The sequence below is a fragment of the Salmo salar genome, chromosome ssa10 (genome assembly GCF_905237065.1).
Source record: "Salmo salar chromosome ssa10, Ssal_v3.1, whole genome shotgun sequence".
NCBI classification, from domain to species: domain Eukaryota; kingdom Metazoa; phylum Chordata; class Actinopteri; order Salmoniformes; family Salmonidae; genus Salmo; species Salmo salar.
Genome location: NC_059451.1, coordinates 19,741,613 through 19,764,710, shown reverse-complemented (window position 1 = coordinate 19,764,710; position 23,098 = coordinate 19,741,613). Strand labels below are relative to the sequence as shown.

At 40.6% G+C, this 23,098-nt stretch overlaps 1 protein-coding gene across 5 annotated transcripts in view; it reads left to right on the top strand.

The window, feature by feature from the left end:
• Window positions 1-12,359: 12,359 nt before the first annotated feature.
• The window catches only part of LOC106613722 (tight junction protein ZO-3), a 28,761-nt gene continuing 18,022 nt past the window's right edge, over window positions 12,360-23,098 (top strand). Inside the window, exons 1-2 of one of the 5 annotated variants that reach the window (XM_014216272.2) lie at window positions 12,360-12,546; window positions 22,895-22,951. In XM_014216272.2, coding sequence (XP_014071747.2) covers window positions 22,904-22,951 — 48 coding nt within the window. In that variant the 5' untranslated portion in view covers window positions 12,360-12,546; window positions 22,895-22,903. Of the gene's footprint in view, window positions 12,547-18,689; window positions 19,108-19,425; window positions 19,873-22,355; window positions 22,768-22,894; window positions 22,952-23,098 lie in introns of those variants that run through there. The other 4 variants (XM_014216269.2, XM_014216267.2, XM_014216270.2 and 1 more) reach the window with 4 other exon arrangements.

The window sequence follows — 23,098 nt, the reverse complement described above, 5'->3', positions numbered from 1 at the left end:
TTTCAAAGCCTCTACTTGGCCAATTACTAACATTAGCTGTGAATGACTACTCCTGAGATGTACCAATTTGGTACTCCTCAGAAAGTGCAGTCCTCCATAGGAATTAATTTTTATTTTACCTTTATTTAACTAGGCAAGTCAGTTAAGAACAAAATCTTATTTTCAATGACAGCCTAGGAACAGTGGGTTAACTGCCTTGTTCAGGGGCAGAACGACAGATTTTTACCTTGTCAGCTCGGGGATTCAATCTTGCAACCTTTCGGTTACTAGTCCAAAGCTCTAACCACTAGGCAACCTGCCACCCCAGATTGGATTTCTCAGGTATTTCAATGTTTCAAGCACAAAATTACATGATCTGTTCACATAATATAATTTAAAAGTATGCATTAAGGTGTCTGTAATCGAACATACTTGTCAAAAATGAATGTAGGTATTAATAAATCCATTTATATAGATTCCTAAATGGCTGCGTGGTGGTTTAAACACAGCGCCCCCTGTCAGTCATCCAGGATTTATACACATTGGGCAGTACAGTTGTATCTTTTCTTGTAGTCTGTCTGTATGTAAACTGTTTTATTGTTTTTACAAATACATTTTACCTTTTGTAGAGTAAAATGATCCCCCCTATTTACTGGGCATATAAACAGTTCGGTGTCATGCCTTGATAATCCATAGTTTTATGTTCCAAATGTGACAAACATGACCAAGTTTGTAGGTCTACATCAACACACACAGGCAGCGTTTATACAAACAGCCCAATTCTGCAGCTGATCTGATTGGTAAAAATAACAATTAGTGGATAAAAATCTGAATTAGGCTGCCTGTGTAAACTCAACAATAGCCACTATAACTGACCCCAAATTAAGCTAGTTCTTTATGGTCCCACTTATATCTAACAAATTTGAGGCTTCAAAAGCATTGTTCACACTGCAGGCTTCAATGCTCAAATCAATGTTGTTTTTCAAATCCGTTTTGGAATACTGACTGTCCAAACAGCAAGTTAGAAGTGATCAAATCGGATTTGTGTGTTCAGAGAAAGGGTCGTTGCTGTCAGGGATCCTTGGGACATCCCTACACCATTTGAGGTTGACATTTAAAATGGTTCAGGCAGGGTTTCGTTTTTTTCCCTAGCACTACACAGCTGATTCAAATCATCACGCTTTCAATCAAATTTGTAGTGTTCGTGCAAAAAGAAAAACGTGCAGAGTTTGCATAACTACTCTTAAATGTAAGTAAAACTAAATGCATGCTCTTCAACCGATCGCTGCCCGAACGTGCCGGGCCATCCAGCATCACTACTCTGGACGGTTCTGACTTATAATATGTGGACAACTACAAATACCTAGGTGTCTGGTTAGACTGTAAACTCTCCTTCCAGACTCACGTTAAGCATCTCCAATCCAAAATTAAATCTAGAATCGGATTCCTATTTTGTAACAAAGCATCCTTCACTCATGCTGCCAAACATACCCTTGTAAAACTGACTATCCTACCGATCCTTGACTTCGGCGATGTCATCTATAAAATAGCCTCCAGCACTCTACTCAGCAAATTGGATGCAATCTATCACAGTGCTCCATTTTGTCACCAAAGCCCCATATACTACCCACCACTGCGACCTGTATGCTCTCGTTGGCTGGCCCTCCGCTTCATATTCGTCACCAAACCCACTGGCTCCAGGTCATCTATAAGTATTTGCTAGGTAAAGCCCCGCCTTATCGCAGCTCACTGGTCACCATAGCAACACCCACCCGTAGCACGCGCTCCAGCAGGAATACTTCACTGGTCATCCCCAAAGCCAACACCCCCTTTGGCTGCCTTTCCTTCCAGTTCTCTGCTGCCAATGACTGGAACGAATTGCAAAAATCTCTGAAGCTGGAGACTCATATCTCCCTCACTAACTTTAAGCATCAGCTGTCAGACCAGTTTACCGGTCACTGCACCTGTACACAGCCCATCTGTAAATAGCCCACCCAACTACCTCAACCCCATATTGTTATTTATTTTTGCTCTTTTGCACCCTAGTATCTCTACGTGCACATCATCATCTGCACAACTATCACTCCAGTGTTAATGCTAAATTGTAATTATTTTGCCCTATGGCCTATTTATTGCCTTACCTCCCTAATCTTACATTTGCACACACTGTATATAGATTTTTATACTGTGTTATTGACTGTACGTTTGTTTATCCCATGTGTAACTCTGTTGTTTTTGTCACACTGCTTTGCTTTATCTTGGCCAGGTCGCAGTTGTAATTGAGAACTTGTTCTCAACTGGCCTACCTGGTTAAATACAGGTGAAATAAAAAAATAACACAATTAGACCCAACCAAATCATGAGAAAACCAAAATATAATTACTTGACAAATTGGAAAGAATTAACAACAAAAAACAGTGCAAACTACAATGCTATTTGGCCCTAAACAGAGAGTACATAATGGTAGAATACCTGACCACTGGGACTGACCCAAAATGAAGGAAAGCTTTGACCATGTTCAGACGCAGTGAGAAATACAACCCATATTTGTTAATTTATTTTCCCTTTTGTACTTTTTTTATAACTTTTTTGCACATCGTTACAACACTGTATATAGCCATAATATAACATTTGAAATGTCTCTATTTCTTTGGACCTTTTGTGAGTGTAATGTTTACTGTACATTTTGTATTGTTTATTTCACTTTTGTTTATCTAGTTCACTTCCTTTGGAAATGTGAACATATATTTCCCATACCAATAAAGCCCTTTGAATTGAACTGAATTAACCGGTGGGGAGGGGTGTGTGTGTGTGTGTTGAGACTGAGCGCTGCAGCTGGCATGTGTCTCGTGAGTGAGGGGAGACAGAGCAGCACGCCCAACTCGTGAAAACTTGTTACCAGTTTTAGGTAGACTATTTACATTGTCATTATGGAGACAGCTATTTCCAACCCTTTTTCTATAAAACAGATTGACGCTCTAGAACTGATGCGCATCAATAAATAACGGTGACAAAAGCACAGAAAACGACCTTAGACGGATTATATACATTCGCTCTGAGGTGCTTTAAACTGAATTATAATGTCGACTTTTGTTATGGGAAACCATACCAAGCGAAGGTTTTTACGCATGCTCAGTTCTTTGGTATCGAGCACTGAGCGAATTGGAAGTTATGGAACTGTCTTGCGTGCTTCTGTTATGGGTAAAAGTCCACAATGAAGCTTTAAATGTAGAGAATGATACATTTGCATATGTTGTCCATCAATTAGCCTATTCATTACTATGCTTATGTAGGCTACTGTAGCCTACCATTGTATTCAATACATATGTTGAATGACTATATCAATGGAGTCATTCCAAATCAATTTGTGGCACTTGTGTAGCCTACCTGGAGCTGGCAAATGGATTTAATAGCCTATAACTTCAGTTTATTGTTGTTGTAGCCTTGTGCTATTATGCAATTATTAATGGCCATGTTTAGTTAATGAAATTGGAAGTCATTTATGATCATGGTCACAATTCTATCGCAATTCCGATCAGCTGTTGTTAGAATGCATTAGATTGAAAATAACAGTTAGATTTGGCTACAGGTTTTTTTTTTAAAACACTGTTGTTGACAAGCTGTTGTTGTTCATATCCATATTTTAATATTTCTACCTCGAAATTGCCTCAAATTGCCTGTTAAACAAACTAGTCTATCATTTTGAACGAAGCAAGCTGCTAAATCGTTCATTTTGCCCAGGCTACTGTAGGTTATCTGAAATTAGATGTAGGCCTATCAAGTGCTATATGTTACCTGTATTTTAGTCAGTAGGCCTAGCACTGTCTATTGAAATGAGAAGTCAATCTCGTAAATAGGCCATTTATAACGGTTTGTGTAATAACGACACAATTGACAGAAAATAGCCTAACATTCGATTTGTTTCCGTTTAATAAGGGCGAATTATATTTTGTCTTGCGACATATCCAAATTCCTTTATTAGTCACATTAGCTCACAATAATTATTATTTTGATTGAAACCCCAATTTCGCTTCTTAGGTCATTAGGAGTTAAATCCAGATTTCTTCTTAATCCACTCGATAACGTTATGGGGAAAGTGTTTATAGGCTAAATGTGGCAACTCCTCTCTTGCTGCGAAAAAAAAAATGTTTGGGCTAGTTTCAAGGTCTACCCTGGTGGTGGTGCTCGTGTTTCAAAGTTATGTAGCAATCAAAGGTGACAACAATGCATGCCATGGGCGTTTCCCAATTGCTATGAATGTTCAAAATCATAGTGTACGAACACTTTAGAAGCCTCAAACGATAAGATCATAATCCAACCTTCAAAACTATTCATTTTTGACTAGCCACAGCAGTCAAATAGCTACTGTTGGTAACTTTGCTATTTAGCTTTCTAGCACATTCAATAACTTATTTGTTAACAATTAAAAAGCTAGCTAGTTAGCTACCACATGTTCTTGTCAAACTGTCAACAGAGTAGCTAGCAAGCAACAAGATATGCCATATAAAAGTCTAATAACTACTTGAGGGCAAATAAATCAGATTTGTATCTAACTTCAAACCTCCTACACAGGTAGTTTGAAATGTTCCTTGAAATATCTTGAAAGATTCCATGTGCTTTTTGGCTGTTCAAACTGCAGGAAAAATAACAGATAATAAACGGATATACAGTTGAAGTCGGAAGTTTCCATACACCTTAGCCAAATACATTTAAACTCAGTTTTTCACCATTTCTGACATTTAATCCTAGTAAAAATTCCTTGTGTTAGGTTAGTTAGGATCACCACTTTATTTTAAGAATGTGAAATGTCAGAATAATAGTAGAGAGAATGATTTATTTCAGCTTTATTTCTTTCGTCACATTCCCAGTGGGTCAGAAGTTTACATACACTCAATTAGTATTTGGTAGAATTGCCTTTAAATTGTTTAACTTGGGTCAAACGTTTCAGGTAGCTTTCCACAAGCTTCCCACAATAACTTGGGTGAATTTTGGCCCATTCCTCCTGACAGAGCTGGTGTAACTGAGTCAGGTTTGTAGGCCTCCTTGCTCGCACACGCTTTTTCAGTTATGCCCACACATTTTCTATAGGATTGAGGTCAGGGCTTTGTGATGGCCACTCCAATAACTTGACTTTGTTGTCCTTAAGCCATTTTGCTACCACAACTTTGGAAGTATGCTTGGGGTCATTGTCCATTTAGAAGACCCATTTGCGACCAAGCTTTAACTTCCTGACTGATGTCTTGAGATGTTGCTTCAATATATCCACATAATTTTCCTTCCACGTGATGCCATCTATTTTGTGAAGTGCACCAGACCCTCCTGCAGCAAAGCACTCCCCCAATATGATTCTGCCACCCCCGTGCTTCACGGTTGGGATGGTGTTCTTCGGCTTGCAAACCTCCCCCTTTTTCCTCCAAACATAACGATGGTCATTATGGCCAAACAGTTCTATTTTTGTTTCATCAGACCAAAGGACATTTCTACAAAATAGTATGATCTTTGTCCCCATATGCAGTTGCAAACCGTAGTCTGTTTTTTTATGGCGGTTTTGGAGCAATGGCTTCCTCCTTGCTGAGCGGCCTTTCAGGTTATGTCGATATAGGACTCGTTTTACTGTGGATATAGATACTTTTGTACCTGTTTCCTTCAGCATCTTCACAAGGTTCTTTGCTGCTGTTCTGGGATTGATTTTCACTTTTCGCACCAAAGTACGTTAATCTCTAGGAGACAGAACGCGTCTCCTTCCTGAGCGGTATGACGGCTGCGTGGTCCCATGGTGTTTATACTTGCGTACTATTGTTTGTACAGATTAACGTGGTACCTTCAGGTGTTTGGAAATTGCTTCCAAGGACTAACCAGACTTGTGGAGGTCTACAATTTTTTTTCTGAGGTCTTGGCTGATTTATTTTGATTTTCCCATGATGTCAAGCAAAGAGGCACTAAGTTTGAAGGTAGGCCTTGAAATACATCCACAGGTACACCTCCAATTGACTCAAATTATGTCAATTAGCCAATCAGAAACATCTAAAGCCATGACATAATTTGGGGGTATTTTCCAAGCTATCTAAATGCACAACCAACATAGTGTATGAAAACTTCTGACCCACTGGAATTGTGATACAGTGAATTATAAGTGAAATAATGTCTGTAAACAATTGTTGGAAAAATGAAAGTAGATGTCCTAAACTATAGTTTGTTAACAAGAAATTTGTGGAGTGGTTGAAAAACGAGCTTTAATGACTCCAACCTAAGTGTATGTAAACTTCTGACATCAACTGTATATAAAAAATTGGATTGAGTCACTTCAAATTGCCAATGTGAACCAGGCTAAAGGGTATCCAAATATGTAGGTACAGGGCAGGGTTTCAACTAGATAGAACAGCCACAAAGTAAAAATTGTCTATATTGTAAAAAAGAATGATTTTAGGTCTTAATATAAGGTTAGGGTTAGGCATAAGGTCAGCAGTGTGGTTAGGGATAGGTTTAAAATCAGATTTTAAGAAGATAAATTGTAGAAAACGGCAGGGTTAGGACTTTTTGGTTGGTAGATAGTAGGCAGGACAGGATGAAAGGACAGGACAGGATGAAAAAGGGGGACACAGTCTTTTCACAACACTTCAATACAAATTTATTTTCCCTAACCTTAACCTCAGTCTCCTAATCTGCTATGTTAATTATCCTAACCTGCTACGAAAAAGTAACTTCGGTATAAACATCACCTGCGCCCTGCTAACCCAGGGGCGGAAATCCCGGGGGGGGACACAACCCCCCCATCCTCGGAAAAATATGATTTGTCCCCCCCCAATATATCACTGAAACATAACTATGTAATTTAAATAATATTAATAATACGCAATGAAAGCAATTGTGCTGATTATAGACACTTAATAGCGCGTTTTTAAGTTTCAAAAGATTGCGACCCCCCCGCCCTTTGCCTCACAATGGTTTGATCCACTGCCAGTTCCTTAGCTTGCTACGTAACTGCCGTGAGGTTCATCCAGTCAATCGCGCACACACACACTAGCTGAATATGCAGAGCTAGCGCGCAAATATTAACTATTAAGCTAGCTAGTACCTATTCCATTTATGTGGCGTCGTCAAAGATGGAATCAGCATGCAGATGATGTAAGTTAGTGCTTCAAAGTCCCTGTGATAAGGTTAGCGATAAACTGAAGTCCAAACTGAACAGAACTACACTCTCATCTACCATTGTCTTAAATATATTTAATGGTCTCGTTGCAAAAGCTAAATTGTCACAAGGGAACTTTTATTTATTTATTTCATTTCACCTTTATTTAACCTGGGTAGCAAAGATTATAGCAAACACCACTGAAACTGAATTGGTGCTCGCTAGCTTTGCAAATTCAGCTATTGTTGGAAGCCAGCCAATATGAAACAAACTATTAAAATTACAAAAGGTTGCAGCATATGTTGTGTAAATGGTGAACTCATACAGCTGTCAACTCTTGTCATTTTAATCCGTTTCACATTTGCTAGCTACCTTTTAGATCGAAGCCCAAATAGAATGATTGAAGATGATAGAAGCCCATCTCCTACTGTAAATAACCTACACACTGTGTGTGTAGCCAGCCAGGTAGAAAAATGGCAGAAAAATAAAAGACGGACATCAGAGTATTTTTCAATACACCAAAACGCATAGTAAGAACCCTAGTAGCCTAATATCTCAAAGACTAGTTGATAAAATGTTCATAAGAAAGAAATGAAATTCTATTGGAAATGTTTCACAATGATGTCATTAGGCAGAGCAGGCAACAGATGGCACACAGACAGCAGAGTTGGGGACAGATATACAGGGACAGACTGGCAGAGACAGGGAGTCTCAGGTAAGTTTGTTGAGTCTTTGTTTGGCAACATTATGAAAGGTTCTCATTTTTTTTGACTTGTAAAATAGGAACATAATTGGAAAATGCCATGGATACCCCCACTCTCAACTTAAACTGGTGACTGAATTAAGATTTGTTAAAGGCAATGGTATTGCTGTTGTGATTAGTTGTGTAGTTTTGGGTACCGGTAGTTAGGAGTACGGCAAACACCTTATTTCTTTGGTTCCTCAATATACATTTACCATATTAATGTAGGCTATGTGTTACAGCACTACTTTTGGTGTCCCCCTCAGGAATTGCTCTTGAGAAAATGTCATGTAATTGTCCCCTCCAAAGTGGATATCAGATTTTCGCCCCTGTGCTAACCCTCAACACGGGGGCCCCACAGGGGTGTGTGCTTAGTCCCCTTCTGTACTCCCTGTTCACCCACGACTGCGTGGCCACGCACGACTGCAACATCAAGTTTGCTGACAACACAACGGTGGTAGGCCTGATCACTGGCGATGATGAGACCGGAACCACAATCTCTCCCTCAACATTAGGAAACGGGGGGCGAGCACGTCCCATGGACGGGCTGCAGTGGAGCGGGTTAAGAGCTTCAAGTTCCTCCATGTCCACTAAGAATTTAAAATGGTACACACACGCACAGTCGTAAAGAAGTTGCAAAAGCGCCTCTTCCCCCTCAGGAGGTTGAAAAGGCCAAATCATGTCCCCATGCCAAAAACAATTTAAGCTGTTTTTAGATTGACATTGCTAGCTACTGTACTTATTTACCTCACCAGCTAGCTAGCCAGACAGCTAAATAAAACTAACGTTAGCTAGCTAGCTACTGTAACTGTTATTGTATGTAGATTGCACTTCAATGGCATTCCTTGAGGAGATTTTATTTTATCTTTCCAGCTAGGCGAAGTACTATGAAGGCACCTCTTCAAGAGACGCAACATTCAGAGAAATTTGTTAAGCAGTTAACTTCTATTACCTACCTGGACAGATTTAGCTTTGTACAACCATTTTTCAACAACCATTTTACATCTAGCTAGTTGGTCATCTACATGTTGCTAGCTATACATATAGTTCAGTGGAGGCTGCTGAGGGGAGGATGGCTCATAATAATAATGTCTGGAATGGAGTAAATGGAAAGGTATCAAACACATGTGGTCCATTGACTCCATTCCAGCTATTATAATGAGCCGTCCTCCCCACAGCAGCCTCCACTGATATAGTTATAAGTCTGTCATATTGAGGTATCTATAAGTTAAACCTGATCAATCAAATGGATAGGTGTAAGCAATTATGGTAATTCCAAATGCACTTAACTAGGTGTCTTCGCTAGACAGACACAGAGAGAGGGGGGGGAGGAAGAAAGTGAGAAAGAACGGATGGGGGGAAGAGAGTGGAAGACAGACAGAGAAACAGAGAAAGACATCAGTGCAAATGTACTTCGACTTGAGTATTTCAACAACTCTTCTCTTCCAACTTTGTACCTACAAAGGAAGGAGGGTGATTTTTACTAAGGAGAAGGAGGCCGTGCTGACCGATGCATGCTGGCAATTTCAGAGTGAAGCGCATGATTGCCAAAATCAACCTACGCTTTTCTGATGGGGAATTGTCAAGGAGGTGGACAACTGGGCAAGGGAAATAACCTTTTGTTTATCAATCACATTCTATTATATCTGAAATTATTATGATTTCAATGAATGTCATTTCAGAGAGCACATAATGTTTCAATTTGTCACTTTTTGCTTAAAGGTCAGTACCCTGTCTACTTGCCAGAAGTTTGAGAGGGCTAAGACTGTCGCGCCGGAGTTGAAGCCCATCAAAGTTGTTTCACCATGGCACATGATCGGTAAGTGTCCCAATTCAAATTTTGCCCTGATAAGTTGTTTTTTAATGGTTGCTTTATTTGACCACAGCAGAGTTAAATATTATAGAATGTATATGTGTGTCAGCATGCTTACAAATATGAAAATCTGCATACTGTATGACACAGATATGGGTAAGAATAACGTAATCTTCTCTCTAACACTTTAAATGTTAGGGGTGGACCTTATAGGACCCTTCACTGAATCCAGGAATGGCAGCAGCTGGTGTCTGACGGCGACCGATCACTTTACCAAGTGGTTGGAGGCAATATCCATTAAGGTCAGTAAAGGAAGAGTACGTGCTTAAATCTAAATTCCCTTCTGTAACCCATTAAAAAGGGTGCATGGAACCAAAAATTGATTTTTGTTTTGTATGATACCCATCAAGGATGAGACTGGCAAGGCCCCTTCCAAGGCAATGATGGACATCTTCAACACCCACGGTTCTTCTGAGGTCATCTTGAGTGACCAAGGTTAGGAATGCTGGAACAAGGTACAAATGTTATACAGTAGTTTATATTCTGTAACCAATGGTTTGTTTTATTTTTTACAATTTGTTTTTGTTTTTCTATGGTACATAATCAGGCATATTTCACTATCTTACATTGTCAATAGATATCGCCTTCCTACCCCCTCCAGGTTTGGTGAATGGACCAACCAGACCCTCAAGACGGCCATGGGCAAGTCCCTTGATTGGTACAAGGAACGGTGGGCGAACAACCTGAAGGTAATTCTCTTTGCACACAACAGCAGCATCCAGGCCTCCACTGACTACGGACTGGGGGCTGCAGCTGTTGACTGAGGTAAACAATGCAATTATATATACAATTATTGCATATACTGTAGTCTTTCAAATGTGATTGACTTAGTGTTGTTGTTTGTCTATTGCTATTTTTGTATAACGTGCTTTCAGATCACTGAAACTCCACCTGATCTGGTGGAAGTTGTGGAACCAGATCAGAACGCCTTCGAGGACCACTTTCAGGCACGGGCTGAGAAGGATGTGGAGATTTTTGACCTGGTAAATATTATTGTCCGCTGTTATTTTATTTTCTGGCCCTCCAAGGCATATGTAAGAAATGTAGTTGTAATATGAAATATAATTGCATTTATTCCTGTTATCAATCAAGGTGAGACTGAACATGGACAAGGCGCAGGAGAAACAGAAGGAGAACTACCAGAGCAGAATAAAGAAGGGGACCAAGTGCTACAACATCCGGGGAAATTACTTGGTTTGGAAGAAGCGCGAAAGGAAGATGAGACCTGGAAAACCTCGCTGCTCTTTCGCTCCTAGCTTGGGTCACCATCTGTTAAAATGAATATAAATAAATCTCAGATAATAACTATATGCATTTGCACACAAAATAACTTGAAGCTAGTTTTAGTTTCCCTAACACTGATATTTGTATCTTTGTCTTCCTAGGGTTACTTCGGTGGAAGCCAACAATCTTCTACAGTTGGACGGTCGACCACTGACGCCTTACACTTTGGTGAAGCCCAATAGACAAAGTATGTTAAGTTTTGGTTGACATTTGAGAAGGCAAGAAATGGTAGTTATGCTGAAAGCACGCCCCATTCACATCGACAGGGCTGCAGTGGAACGGGTCGAGTGCTTCAAGTTGTGTCCGAATCACTAAGGACTTAAAATGGTGTCCGAATCACTAAGGATTTAAAATGGTCCACACTCACTCACACAGTCGTGAAGAAGTCACGACAGCGCCTCTTCCCCCTCAGGAGGTTGAAAAGGTTTGGCCTGTGCCCTCAAATCCTCAACAAGTTCTACAGCTGTACCATTGAGAGCATATTGACTGGCTGTATCACTGCTTATGACAATAGCACCGCCCTCGATCGCATGGCGCTACAGAGGGTTGTCTGGACAGCCCAGTACACCACTGGGCCCGAGCTCCCTGCCATCCAGGACCTCTATATCAGGCTGTGTGAAAGCAAGGCCTGGAAAATCGTTAAAGACTCCAACCACCCAAGCCATAGACTGTTTGCACTGCTTCCGCACAGCAAGCGGTACCGGTGCATCAAGTCTGACACCAGCAGGATCATGAACAGCTTCTATCCCATACCAGAAGACTGCTAAATAGCTAACAAAATGGTTACACTGACTGAATTGACCTTTATATTTTATTATTCTTTTTGCACTCTCTATGAACACTCACAGGGCCCTACAAAGTACTCACACTGATACTCCAACACACATATAAACACTAATCCATCATTTTCTCACACGCACATATTACAAACTTAAATTTATACTGACTCCACTCAAACCCACTCACATACAATCATCATATAAACTGCTGCTACTCTGTTTATCATATATCCCGATGCCTAGTCACCTTACCCTATAAATATCTACCTCTCGATCCAGTATCTCTGCCCATTGTAAATACAGTCCTGGAACTGACCCTGTATTTAGTATGCTTACTATACTTCCTTTATCATGTTGTTCTTATTTTTATATCTCGTGTGTTTTTGTTCTACCTTGTTATTTTTAGTATTACATTGTTGTTAATCACTGCATTGTTGGGGTTAGAGCTTGCAAGATAGGCATTTCACTGTACTGTTGTACATACAACATTCAAAACTTGATTTTCCGTGAAAAGTGTTTCCCGAAGAAAAACACGGGCAGTGCCCTACTTCCTGAAAGTCACACAACGTGTGTGATGACGTCTAGAAACTCACCTGCACGCTGTACCGCCAAATGGATAAACCCCTTTATGCTCTTCAGGTAGCTTTTTCAACGATTTCATTTATTTTATGCTAAATCTGTTGACAGCGGCAAGTGTCTAAACCACGAACTATTATTTTGAGTTGGACGACTTTACTGGAGTTGCTGTGACGTTTTACAGGTAGACAACGAAAACACATTTCGAACACTTTTTCTATCTCAACAGCCATTAACATTTTCGTTTGAGCTCTGTCAACATGTCATATGACCAGTGGTGTAAAAATACTTAAAGTACTACATACTTAATTCGTTTTTTGTGGTATCTGTACTTTACTATTTATATTTTGTACAACTTTTACTCCGCTACATTCCTAAAGAAAACAATGTTCATTTCCCCTGACACCCAAAAGTACTCGTTACATTTCTAATGCTTTGCAGGACAGGAACATAGTCAAATTCACGCACTTATCAAGAGAACATCCCTGGTCATGCCTAAAGCCTCTGATCTGACGGACTCACTAAACACAAATACTTTGTAAATGATGTCTGAGTCTTGGAGTATGCCCCTGGCTATCCATAAATTAAAATAAGAAAATTGTGCGTTTGGAATGTGAAATGATTTATGATTTATTTTTATTCTTAAGTATATTTTGAGTCATTTTAAGGTATCTTTACTTTTACTCAAATATGACAATTGGGTACTTTTTCCACCTCTACATATGACACTCATAGCAGCATGATAACATTTTAGTCCACAAACTATTACTGAACTGTATCCTGAACATTGTACTGTTGGGAGTTTTTGCTAGGGAAATGTCAGGACAATAGTATTCTATGTTTCGTTAAGCGATTATTAGAAGGTCCCACTGAGTAAGTTGTATAAACAGATGTATGGCAATTAGGGATGACAATGACATTGTATCTAACTGCTCTACAATTCATTGATTATTTGCTGACTCTGGCTGTCAAAGTAATCAATACAATAACTCTCATAACGCTTGCTTAACAAAATAGCTTGCTAGAAGGCCTCATTCCACTAGTGAATTGTGTACACTGCTGTACAGTCTAAAGGGGTGTAAATCTGTTCAGTTGATAACTCTAGTGGGTCAGCCTCTGTAATGATAACGGTATAGGGGGTCCTGTCTTTACTTTGGGGTGACCGGGTTGAGAGGTAGCTGGTGTGTGTTTGAGAGAGGGAGGCCAGGCTGTCAGCTAAATGTCCCACTCCCCTCGCCCGCCTCCTCACCCTACCCTACTGGTTCTGCCACACATGCAGGTTTCTGCCTGCCGAGGACTTTCACAACAGTTTCGACACTGCATTCCCAAATGGCTGTGTCTTCTCTTATCTGTTGATTCGTTCAAAGCTGGCTTCATAGATCTACTCTCTAATCTTGTAGTTTCACCTAAATCCAAGGTTGCTTTTTGGCCAATTGACTTTCTCAGGAATTGTCTCATTCAAACTATCCAGTCATGGTGTAACTGAAGCTAATGTCACAGGATGCACACACATTAACAGCAATGAGCATATTATTGAGTTAACAATAAATGTTTGTTTACATACGCTGGTAATTTAATCTATGTAAGTGGTTTAGTAATCCTCAGCTCTTTAAAGCAGTTCATCTAAGATTGAAAGCCCATGGTAATTAATCACATTCCCTAAGATTATAGGCCTATTGTAGTTGTAAAGCGTGTTGTGAATGGTTGTACAATGTACACTATATATACAAAAGTATGTGGACACCCCTTTGAATTAGTGGATTCGGCTATTTCAGCCACACCCGTGGCTGATCGGTGTATAAAATCGAGCACAAAGCCATGCAATCTCCATAGACAAACATTGGAAATAGAATGGCCTTATAGAAAGAGCTCTGTGACTTTCAACATAGCACCATCATAGGATGCCACCTTTCCAACAAGTCAGTTCGTCAAATTTCTACCATGCTGGAGCTGCCCGGTCAGCTGTAAGTGTTGTTATTGTGAAGTGGAAAGGTCTAGTGTAAACAGGGGCTTAGCCGCGAAGTGGTAGGCAACACAAACTCACAGAACGGGACCGCTGAAACGTGTAGCGTGTAAAAAAAGTCTGTCCTCGGTTGCAACACTCACTACCAAGTTCCAAACTGCCTCTGGAAGCAACGTCGGCACATTAACTGTTCGTCGGGAGTTTTATGAAATGGGTTTCCAGGGCCGAGCAGCCTCACACAGGCCACTTAGTCCCAGTGAAGGGAAATCTTATGGCTACAGCATACAATGACATTATTGACAATGCACGGGTGCTTCCATCTTTGGGGCAGCAGTTTGGGGAAGGCCCTTTCCTATTTCAGCATAACAATGTACCCGTGCACGGAGCAAGGTCCATACAGAAATGGTTTGTCGAGCTCTGTGTGGAAGAACTTGACTGGTCTGCGCAGAGCCCTGACCTCAACCCCATCGAACACCTTTGGGATGAATTGGAACGCCGACTGCGAGCCAGGCTTAATCGCCCAACACCCGTGCCCAACCTCACTAATGCTCTTGTGGCTGAATGGAAGCAAGTTCCCGCAGCAATGTTAAAACATCTACTGGAAAGCCTTCCCAGAAGAGTGGAGGCTGTTATAGCAGCAATGAGGGGACCAACTCCATATTAATGCCCATGATTTTGGAATGAGATGTTTGACGAGCAGGTGTCCACATACTTTTGGTTATGTAGTGTATATATTCTGCAAACAATGTAATTGTCAGTGGTAGCCTACGTAATCGCCATAAAAAAAGCCAGACTACGGTTTGCAACTGCATATGGGGACAAAGATCGCACTTTTTGTAGAAATGTCCTCTGGTCTGATGAAACAAAATAGAACTGTTTGGCCATAATGACCATCGTTATGTTTGGAGGAAAAAGGGGGAAGCTTGCAAGCCGAAGAACACCATCCCAACGGTGAAGCACGGGGTGGCAGCATCATGTTGTGGGGGTGCTTTGCTGCAGGAGGGACTGGTGCACTTCAACAAAATAGATGGCATCATAAGGCAGGAAATGATGTGGATATATTGAAGCAACATCCCAAGACATCAGTCAGGAAGTTAAAGCTTGGTTGCAAATGGGTCTGCCAAATGGATAATGACCCCAAGCATACTTCCAAAGTTGTGTCAAAATGGCTATAGGACAACAAAGTCAAGGTGTTGGAGTAGCCATCACAAAGCCCTGACCTCAATCCTATAGAAAATGTGTGGGTAGAACTGAAAAGGCGTGTGAGCAAGGAGGGCTACAAACCTGACTCAGTTACACCAGATCTGTCAGGAGGAATGGGCCACAATTCACCCAACTTATTGTGGGAAGCTTGTGGAAGGCTACCCAAAACGTTTGACCTGAGTTAAATAATTTAAAGACAATGGTACCAAATACTAATTGAGTGTATGTAAACTTCTGACCCACTGGGAATGTGATGAAAGAAATAAAGCTGAAATATCATTCTCTCTACTATTATTCTGACATTTCACATTCTTAAAATAAAGTGGTGATCCTAACTGACCTAAGACAGGGAATTTTTAGTAGGATTAAATGTCAGGAATTGTGAAAACTGAGTTTTAATGTATTTGGCTAAGGTAAACTTCCGACTTCAACTGTGTGTGTGTGTGTATATGTGTGTATGTATATATCTAGCTGCCTTACTCAAGAAAACAAAAAAAAGAGACCATGTTTGTATGTGGCTTTATTAACTTCCATATATATATATATATATATGTGTAAGTTAATAAAGCCACATACAAACATGGTCTCTTTTTTTTGTTTTCTTAAGGCAGCTCCAAAATGCAGGTGTTTTAGCCTAGCTCAGTGCTTTCTGTGGTGATGGGGCAAGCCAGCAGATAATACATAAATTCTAGCCCCTTGGGTGCTGCCATAGAGTTACATTAGCAGTGCCCATCCAAGAAGGCTCATTGTCATTGGCCACAAATAAAATGACGATAAATCACATACAGTAACTTTTTTTATTGGACTGATCATGTCAACATCATACTTTCAAAATCTTCGCTAGCAGTCATCGTTGTGAATCAAGTCGACAATCTACTGCCAAATACTTTTTAATCCTTGTCATATGAATATAAATATTGAAGAGAAATTATAGATAACATCGGTGCTCATTGGACATAAACATTACACCACAAGTTGGAAATCGCAAATTCAACAATGAATCAGTGACAGTGGCTGTGTGGTCCCAAATCTAGGATTAAGGAACTATTTTCCAAGTTTATGAAGCATGATTTGTGCCGCGTTCAAAATAACTTCACTCGGAACTGCGAAAACTTGATTTCAGGGAGTTCAAGACAAGTGGGGATTCGGGTAAAAACAAGCAGCGACTGGGAAATACATTTTGAACAATTCAGAATTGTAAATCCGGCCTCTTTCTAGAGCTACGACCTGAAGATCAATGACGTCATCTTGATTTTAAAAAAAAATTAAATATTCAGAGTTCCCAGTTGTCTTGAAAGCACCATAAATCCAGAGAATGCCAGTCTTTGATGAGAAAATTTGCCCACGAAGGACCGCCGTGCCACCTTCCTGTTCAAGTGAGCACAGCACAACAAGGTGAGTCCACAAATGTATTGTATGCTACTGCATAAATAATTTAATATGCCAGGGAGATATGTATACTGAAGCTAAGAAAGTAATACTAAGTGTATATTGTGTGATAAGCTGTTAGTAGCCCATGTGCCTCACCCTAATAATTTGGTCTATTTACCCCTCTGACTGTTCTGACTTGGTGGTGCACATGTAGCCTATAACCTGTTTTAGAGAAACGTAATCATTGGATTTTGTAAGAGCTGTCATTGTCTGCTTATATGCCCCCTTTATTTATCCTACGGTTCTGACTTGGTGTACAGGGACAACGCTGTAAGAACGGCCCATGTTTTGAATTTTGTCACTGTACATTTCAAAAGTGCTAAACAAATAGTTATATTGACTACGTCTGTCCTAGCTCGCTCATTATCGAAATTACGGATTGCCTCTTATCCGCTTGTCTTCAACTTATGCCATATTTCGTACATCTCAGTTGTCATTAGAAACCACATTTGTTTAAGCAAGTCAGCCATATCAGCTATGTTTTTTGTTTTAAAGGCAGTAAATAAGGCTGAATGAGCTGTTTCGCTGCCAGACAAAGCTCTGCTGATAGCCAGGTGTAGCAGTGGTAAGATGTTGGGACAGCTTTATGTAGGCCCTAACAGTTTGTGGGCACCGTTTGTCACCGTTATAGTGCAATTCTTATATTGTTTAGTGTTGTGTAGTGGCTTTGCTGGCATGCATCCCACATTTTTTTGTTTTCCCCACCAAGATTTACATGCTAAAATCGCCACTGACTACATAGCATCCTCTTTTTACTTCTGTTTTTCACTTATGCTAACTTTCTTTTGTGTTGAACTCTTGACTCATCCGAGGTGGTTTTAGGAGCAATGTAAACAGAAATGACAATGAGTCTTCATAAATGGGTCTCAATCAGTGTTTTCTTTTACATTCCAAAATATCTGAAGATTCTTGGCATGCTTGGACAGTGTACTGTGAAGATTTCCAACTATACATTGTGGTAGAACTAGGCCTAATGTAGTAAAACATTAGCCATAGCTCAGCAACCCTCACTTGCACTGAAAGCAAGCTTCCCAGTAGTAGAGCAACAGTAGTTTGCTAGGTTGATGTAAACTTGAGCAGTGCAATATTTGCTCTGCTAGGAACATGACACGTATTTGCCCCTGCGTGCTAACCTAGTGCAGCTGGGGCCTACTGACTGAAGTATGAGTGATTGTTTACCTGCTGTAGGAGCGCCTATTCTTAAGAGGTGTTTGCTTTTTTTGCAGGCTTCTAGGAATACTACTCGTGTTTTTTTAAACTCTACCTCTATTTTCCTCAGGTCTATTAATAATTCATGATTCAGTAAGGGTCTGTGTTGTGACTGTCCAAAGGCCAGTAGTTAAAGTAAGCGGAGTAAAAACAGTGAGGCTATGCAGCTGTTCTGATCCTACTTCCTTATTACTACCAAAGTCTTACAATAGAGAATGCCCCCTTGGTCCTGCAATTTACCTCTGAAGGCCTTCAAATTACAAATCTCTATTTAACCCCTCCCTCCTCCTCCCCAACCAAATAGGGCAGATGGGTAGAAATAAATAACATGCATAAATATGTATTATGTAAAGATACAACCTAAACTCTTGTACTTCCCCATCACAAAGCACAGTGACAGTGGTCTATATAAAGAGACCTTTGCTAGGGACTTTGGTGAAGTAAATACTCTTTCAATTATTAACAGCCCTGTGTACTCATACCCTCTGGTAACCATAGTGCCAGGCATGACTAATCCAGTCCCATAACCTGGGCTTCCATGGGAAAGTAGTACCTGACTGAGCTCACGCCAGAATGGGAATATCCTTCCTCTCAGTGCATAGGCCTATACCAGCACCAACGGATATATGATTATGAAATAGCTTTTGCAAACTGTGGAGGCTAGGTGTCATTTGGAGAGTACCTGTCTCTTCTGTGTCACCTGGACAGTATGGGGACTGGGGGGTATCAGCGAGGGTGGCTTGCTTAGATAAGGTGTAAAGCTCACAGGGACAGACAACCATGTGCTTAGTACAGCTTCAGTGTGTCAGCTGGACGGAGCAGAGGTAACTCGGTCATATTCTGTCAGCCGGTTGTCGTTGAAACCAAACAGGACCTTACTGATTTGTCATGAATCTGAAACAGGCGCTGAAACAGGTCAGTTATTCAGTGACACCGCCGGTAAGTTGTCTCTCTCTCGCCGGGGGTTATCTTGTATCTGGAAAATCAAGTCCTCTGTGAAATTGCTAAATCTAATTTTATAGTGTGGTGTAAAAATGTAATCCGTTTTTTCCATTTTGAGTTGGTTTTACCAGTCTTGTCTACGATCCGTGTCACCACCATTTAAGCTAACCATTAGGTTAGGGAAGTGCTTAAAGGCTTATGTACTGTTATGATCAAACAATGTGAGTTTCCTGGATGTAACGCCCCCTTAGTAATATGATAATGTGTCTAAATGAGTATGTTATTTCTCTAGTCTTGTTTAAGTTTCACATACAACTGTTTATCTGTTGACTGGACTACAGTGACTCACATACTGTAATATTTTCCATCTAAACCTTTTTAATTAAGGTGTTTCATCTTTTCCACGTGGCACTATATAGGTTTTCACACTGGCAAAATTGGTTCCGCCTTAAATCCCTGGCAACAAAGGGGCAATAGAAAGTGCTGGAAGGGGAGGAGCCTCTCATTGATCCAGGTGGCATTTGTTTCTGCTAGGTGTTTTTTACCCACAAAGCTATAGTGCTCAGGACCCTTAGCTATTGCTAATCCACATTTATTTGATTTGAAGCACAGGGTCTTTAATTTCTTGGCCCCCAACATGGATTATGACATGGAATAAAAAGCAGGGTGTTTTTGAGTAGAGGTAATGTGAGGAAGCCACAGGTGTGTGTTGCTAGGCTCAACTCCCAGTGGGGAATGGAAGTGAGGTTCAGAGAAGAAGTGGTGAGTTAAAAGGACAAACAGCTTTTATGGTCTTTTATGAAAGGCAGGAAAGTACCTGAGGATTTTGTTGCTTCCTTTTTAAGAAAGAGTGGCCTCTTTGATCTTGTCATGTAGGCTTTACTGTGTTATCTTTTTACTTTCACTCTCCAAGCTTATCTACTTCCTATGTCTGAAAGAGTTAGCCTTGTTATGGCTGGCTAGCCTCCCTTAATATCATGCAGCCTAGTAGGTAAGACCCTAACGTAGCAGGTGTAAATTAAACGCCTCTTCCTGGTCCTGACGAGGAAAAAAAACTGTTGGGGGAGGTTCTCTTCTGCACTGCTCAACCGATTTAAGTAAATGTGAAGGAGGAGTTCAGATGGAGTGTCGCCTTGTGACATCCAAAAGCAGAAGTGACATCACAGGCTCTCTTTCCTTTTCCCCTTTGAACCGGAGGCATCCGTTTCTTAGCGGCCCCGCTGAGGGTCAGTAGGTAAAGGTTATTTCTAACATAGAGCATCTCCCCTGGAATAGCCAGGTGAGGGATGAATATACTTGGTGGTCAGGGAAAGGCTTGGTTTATTCCTCATGTTGGGGCCAAGGCCAGCACACTGGCTATAGGGTGGCATTAACTGGGCCTGCCCATGCCAATTCTGTTAGTGTTTTCCTGTGCTGGTGACCTTTATGGCTGTTAAAGTATACATATACCGTAGTAATTGTCAAGTGGGATGATGCAGAATGTTGGGCAATTCTGTGTAGATTTCTTGATAATGGCTGCGTCATGTAACCTAGTTGTATTATTTTGGGCACAAAGTGAGTTTCAGCAACCAAAGCCAAGATTGTCGATTTGTCAGAATCCCAAGCAAAATACACTCATGAATGCTTGTTCACTACCCTTCTTTGTTAATGTTGTAGTCACGGAGACAGACATGTTTTCAGGAATAGTCATCCTGATTAGACTGTAGAATGATAGCGTCAAGGATATTTGCATACTTGTAGTCGGCCCCTCGACCTCTCAAAGCAGATGAAGGGTGTCCACCGGAGGATGCATGTCAACTATATCCTCTTTATTCATTTAATTCTATTACAATAATAGACTTGACCCATGATTAAATCTATGTTGCTCTAGGGTCATTTTTGGAGATAAACCACCGTAATTTCATTGACGTTGTCTCTTGGCCAGCAGCTTCTAAGATGGAGTCCTTGCTTATCATTGGTAAAATACTAGTGATTTATTGAGGATGCTTGTCCTCCTCAGTGGCTACCTGACCATGTCTGTCTCACCTTGTTGACCCCTCTCTGACCTGTATGTTTGTCCTGACCCTGTAGGACAGTTAACAAAAGGGCAATTCCATGGTAACAGAATTATGCTGAGACTCAGATCTTTCATTTTCAAATGTATACCTAACAAAAACTATTGATTTTAAAAGTTGAACGAACTGTAAAACTCTATGCACTGTACAACTCTATGCACAAGGACTACTTTTAACAATTTCCACAGACAATTTTACAAAAGCCCATTTACAAATAGAACTATGCAGATACAAAGTTTGGTAACAGAATAAAACTGAGCGAGATTTTAACATTGGTAAAATAACTGACTTTGCGTCTGCACAATATTTCCAGTAAATGTTTTTGTAATGAATTTACTGTGTAGATTGTTCAAAGTAGTCATTGTGCATAGAGTTGTATGGTTTGTTAGACTTTGAAATCAAGGATTTTTGTTTGGCATACATTTTAAAGTGAAAAATAAGTCTCAGCATAATTCTGTTACCGTGGAATTGCCCACAGACAACTAACACTCATCTCAATGCAACAATGCCTGTTTGTGTAATTAAACCTATGTTGAGTAGTAGGAACATGCACAAGATATTTCTAGCTTGTATATTATTGAGTCAGACAGATGGTCAAGCATACACAGAATTTCTGATTGTAAAAGTCGTCTTCCGGTTACATGTAATTTCCGATGCTGTAAATGTGTATTCTGCTGTAGTGTACAATACAACTTTCTTTGTCCCAATACGTTCATTTGAAGTGTGTGTGTGTGTGTGTGTGTGTGTGTGTGTGTGGGGGGCAAGGTTTCACACATCTCTGCAATACTTCTCTTGTCCTTCAGGGTAGTCCGTCTTGCTGGACCAGTTTAGGCAATTAGTACTGTAGTAGGAGTAGGATACTTAAGCCATAATGCCCGAGGGGGTGTGGCATATGCCCAACATACCACGGCTAAGTGTTGTTCTTATGCACAACGCAGAGTGCCTGGATAAAGCCCTCAGCCGTGGTATACTGGCCAAATACCACAAACCTCCCGACGTGCCTTATGGCTATTATAAACTTGTTACCAACATATTTAGAGCAGTAAAAATACATGTTTTGTCATACCCATGGTGTACGGTCTGATATACCACGGCTGTCAGCCAATCAGCATTCAGGGCTCGAACCACCCAGTTTATAATATCAGAGATATGACCTGCGATGTTGTTTAGTTTTGAAATTAGATGTGGAATGTGTTCAGTATGTTAGTGTGGCACTGTCGTCGGTTCGTGAATGTCCTCTGTTTGTATCCGGCGGCGTGTTCAATTGGATGAGGCACGAAAAACATTGCAGATAGAAATTCATTGTGTAGCACAGACATAATTCTCTATTCCATATAACTAGAGAGCCATGGAGAACAAGTCTAGTCAGCTCTATACATTGAGTTTCTACCTGCAGTGTTCTATAACGTTGCACCCCATTGAACAATGCCCTGGTGTCGTATGTCACAGCAAGGGCGGGCAGCTGGGTCTCTCCTTTTGTGGCCCCTCCCCCATACCTGTCAGAGGAATGGAATGAGACAGGTGAGAGCACGCTGCAGTCGGCTCATTTTGACTCCTCTCCTCAGTCTCACAAACAACACAATGGGGCTTGGTAACTGTCAATGTAAGGACATGAAACAACTGCTGCTTCTGTTGTGATTAAGTTGCTGGGGTTTATTCATGTTATGGTTTGTTGATGGTAAATGAAGATTGGTTTTACATGTTGTAATAGGTTGGATGTTGTTTTTCAGAAACCAGAGATGGAAGAATTAATGATATGGGAGCAGCATACTATAACACTAAGCAAAGTAAGTGTCTCTTTTGTTGTTTTGTCAGTCTGCATTTGATGATATACTTTGATGTGAACCTAAAACACAACAGCATGTAGTTACAGACAGTACTTTGACATACTCAAGGTGTACTGATAGAAATACTGAACCACTTTAATTGGAATG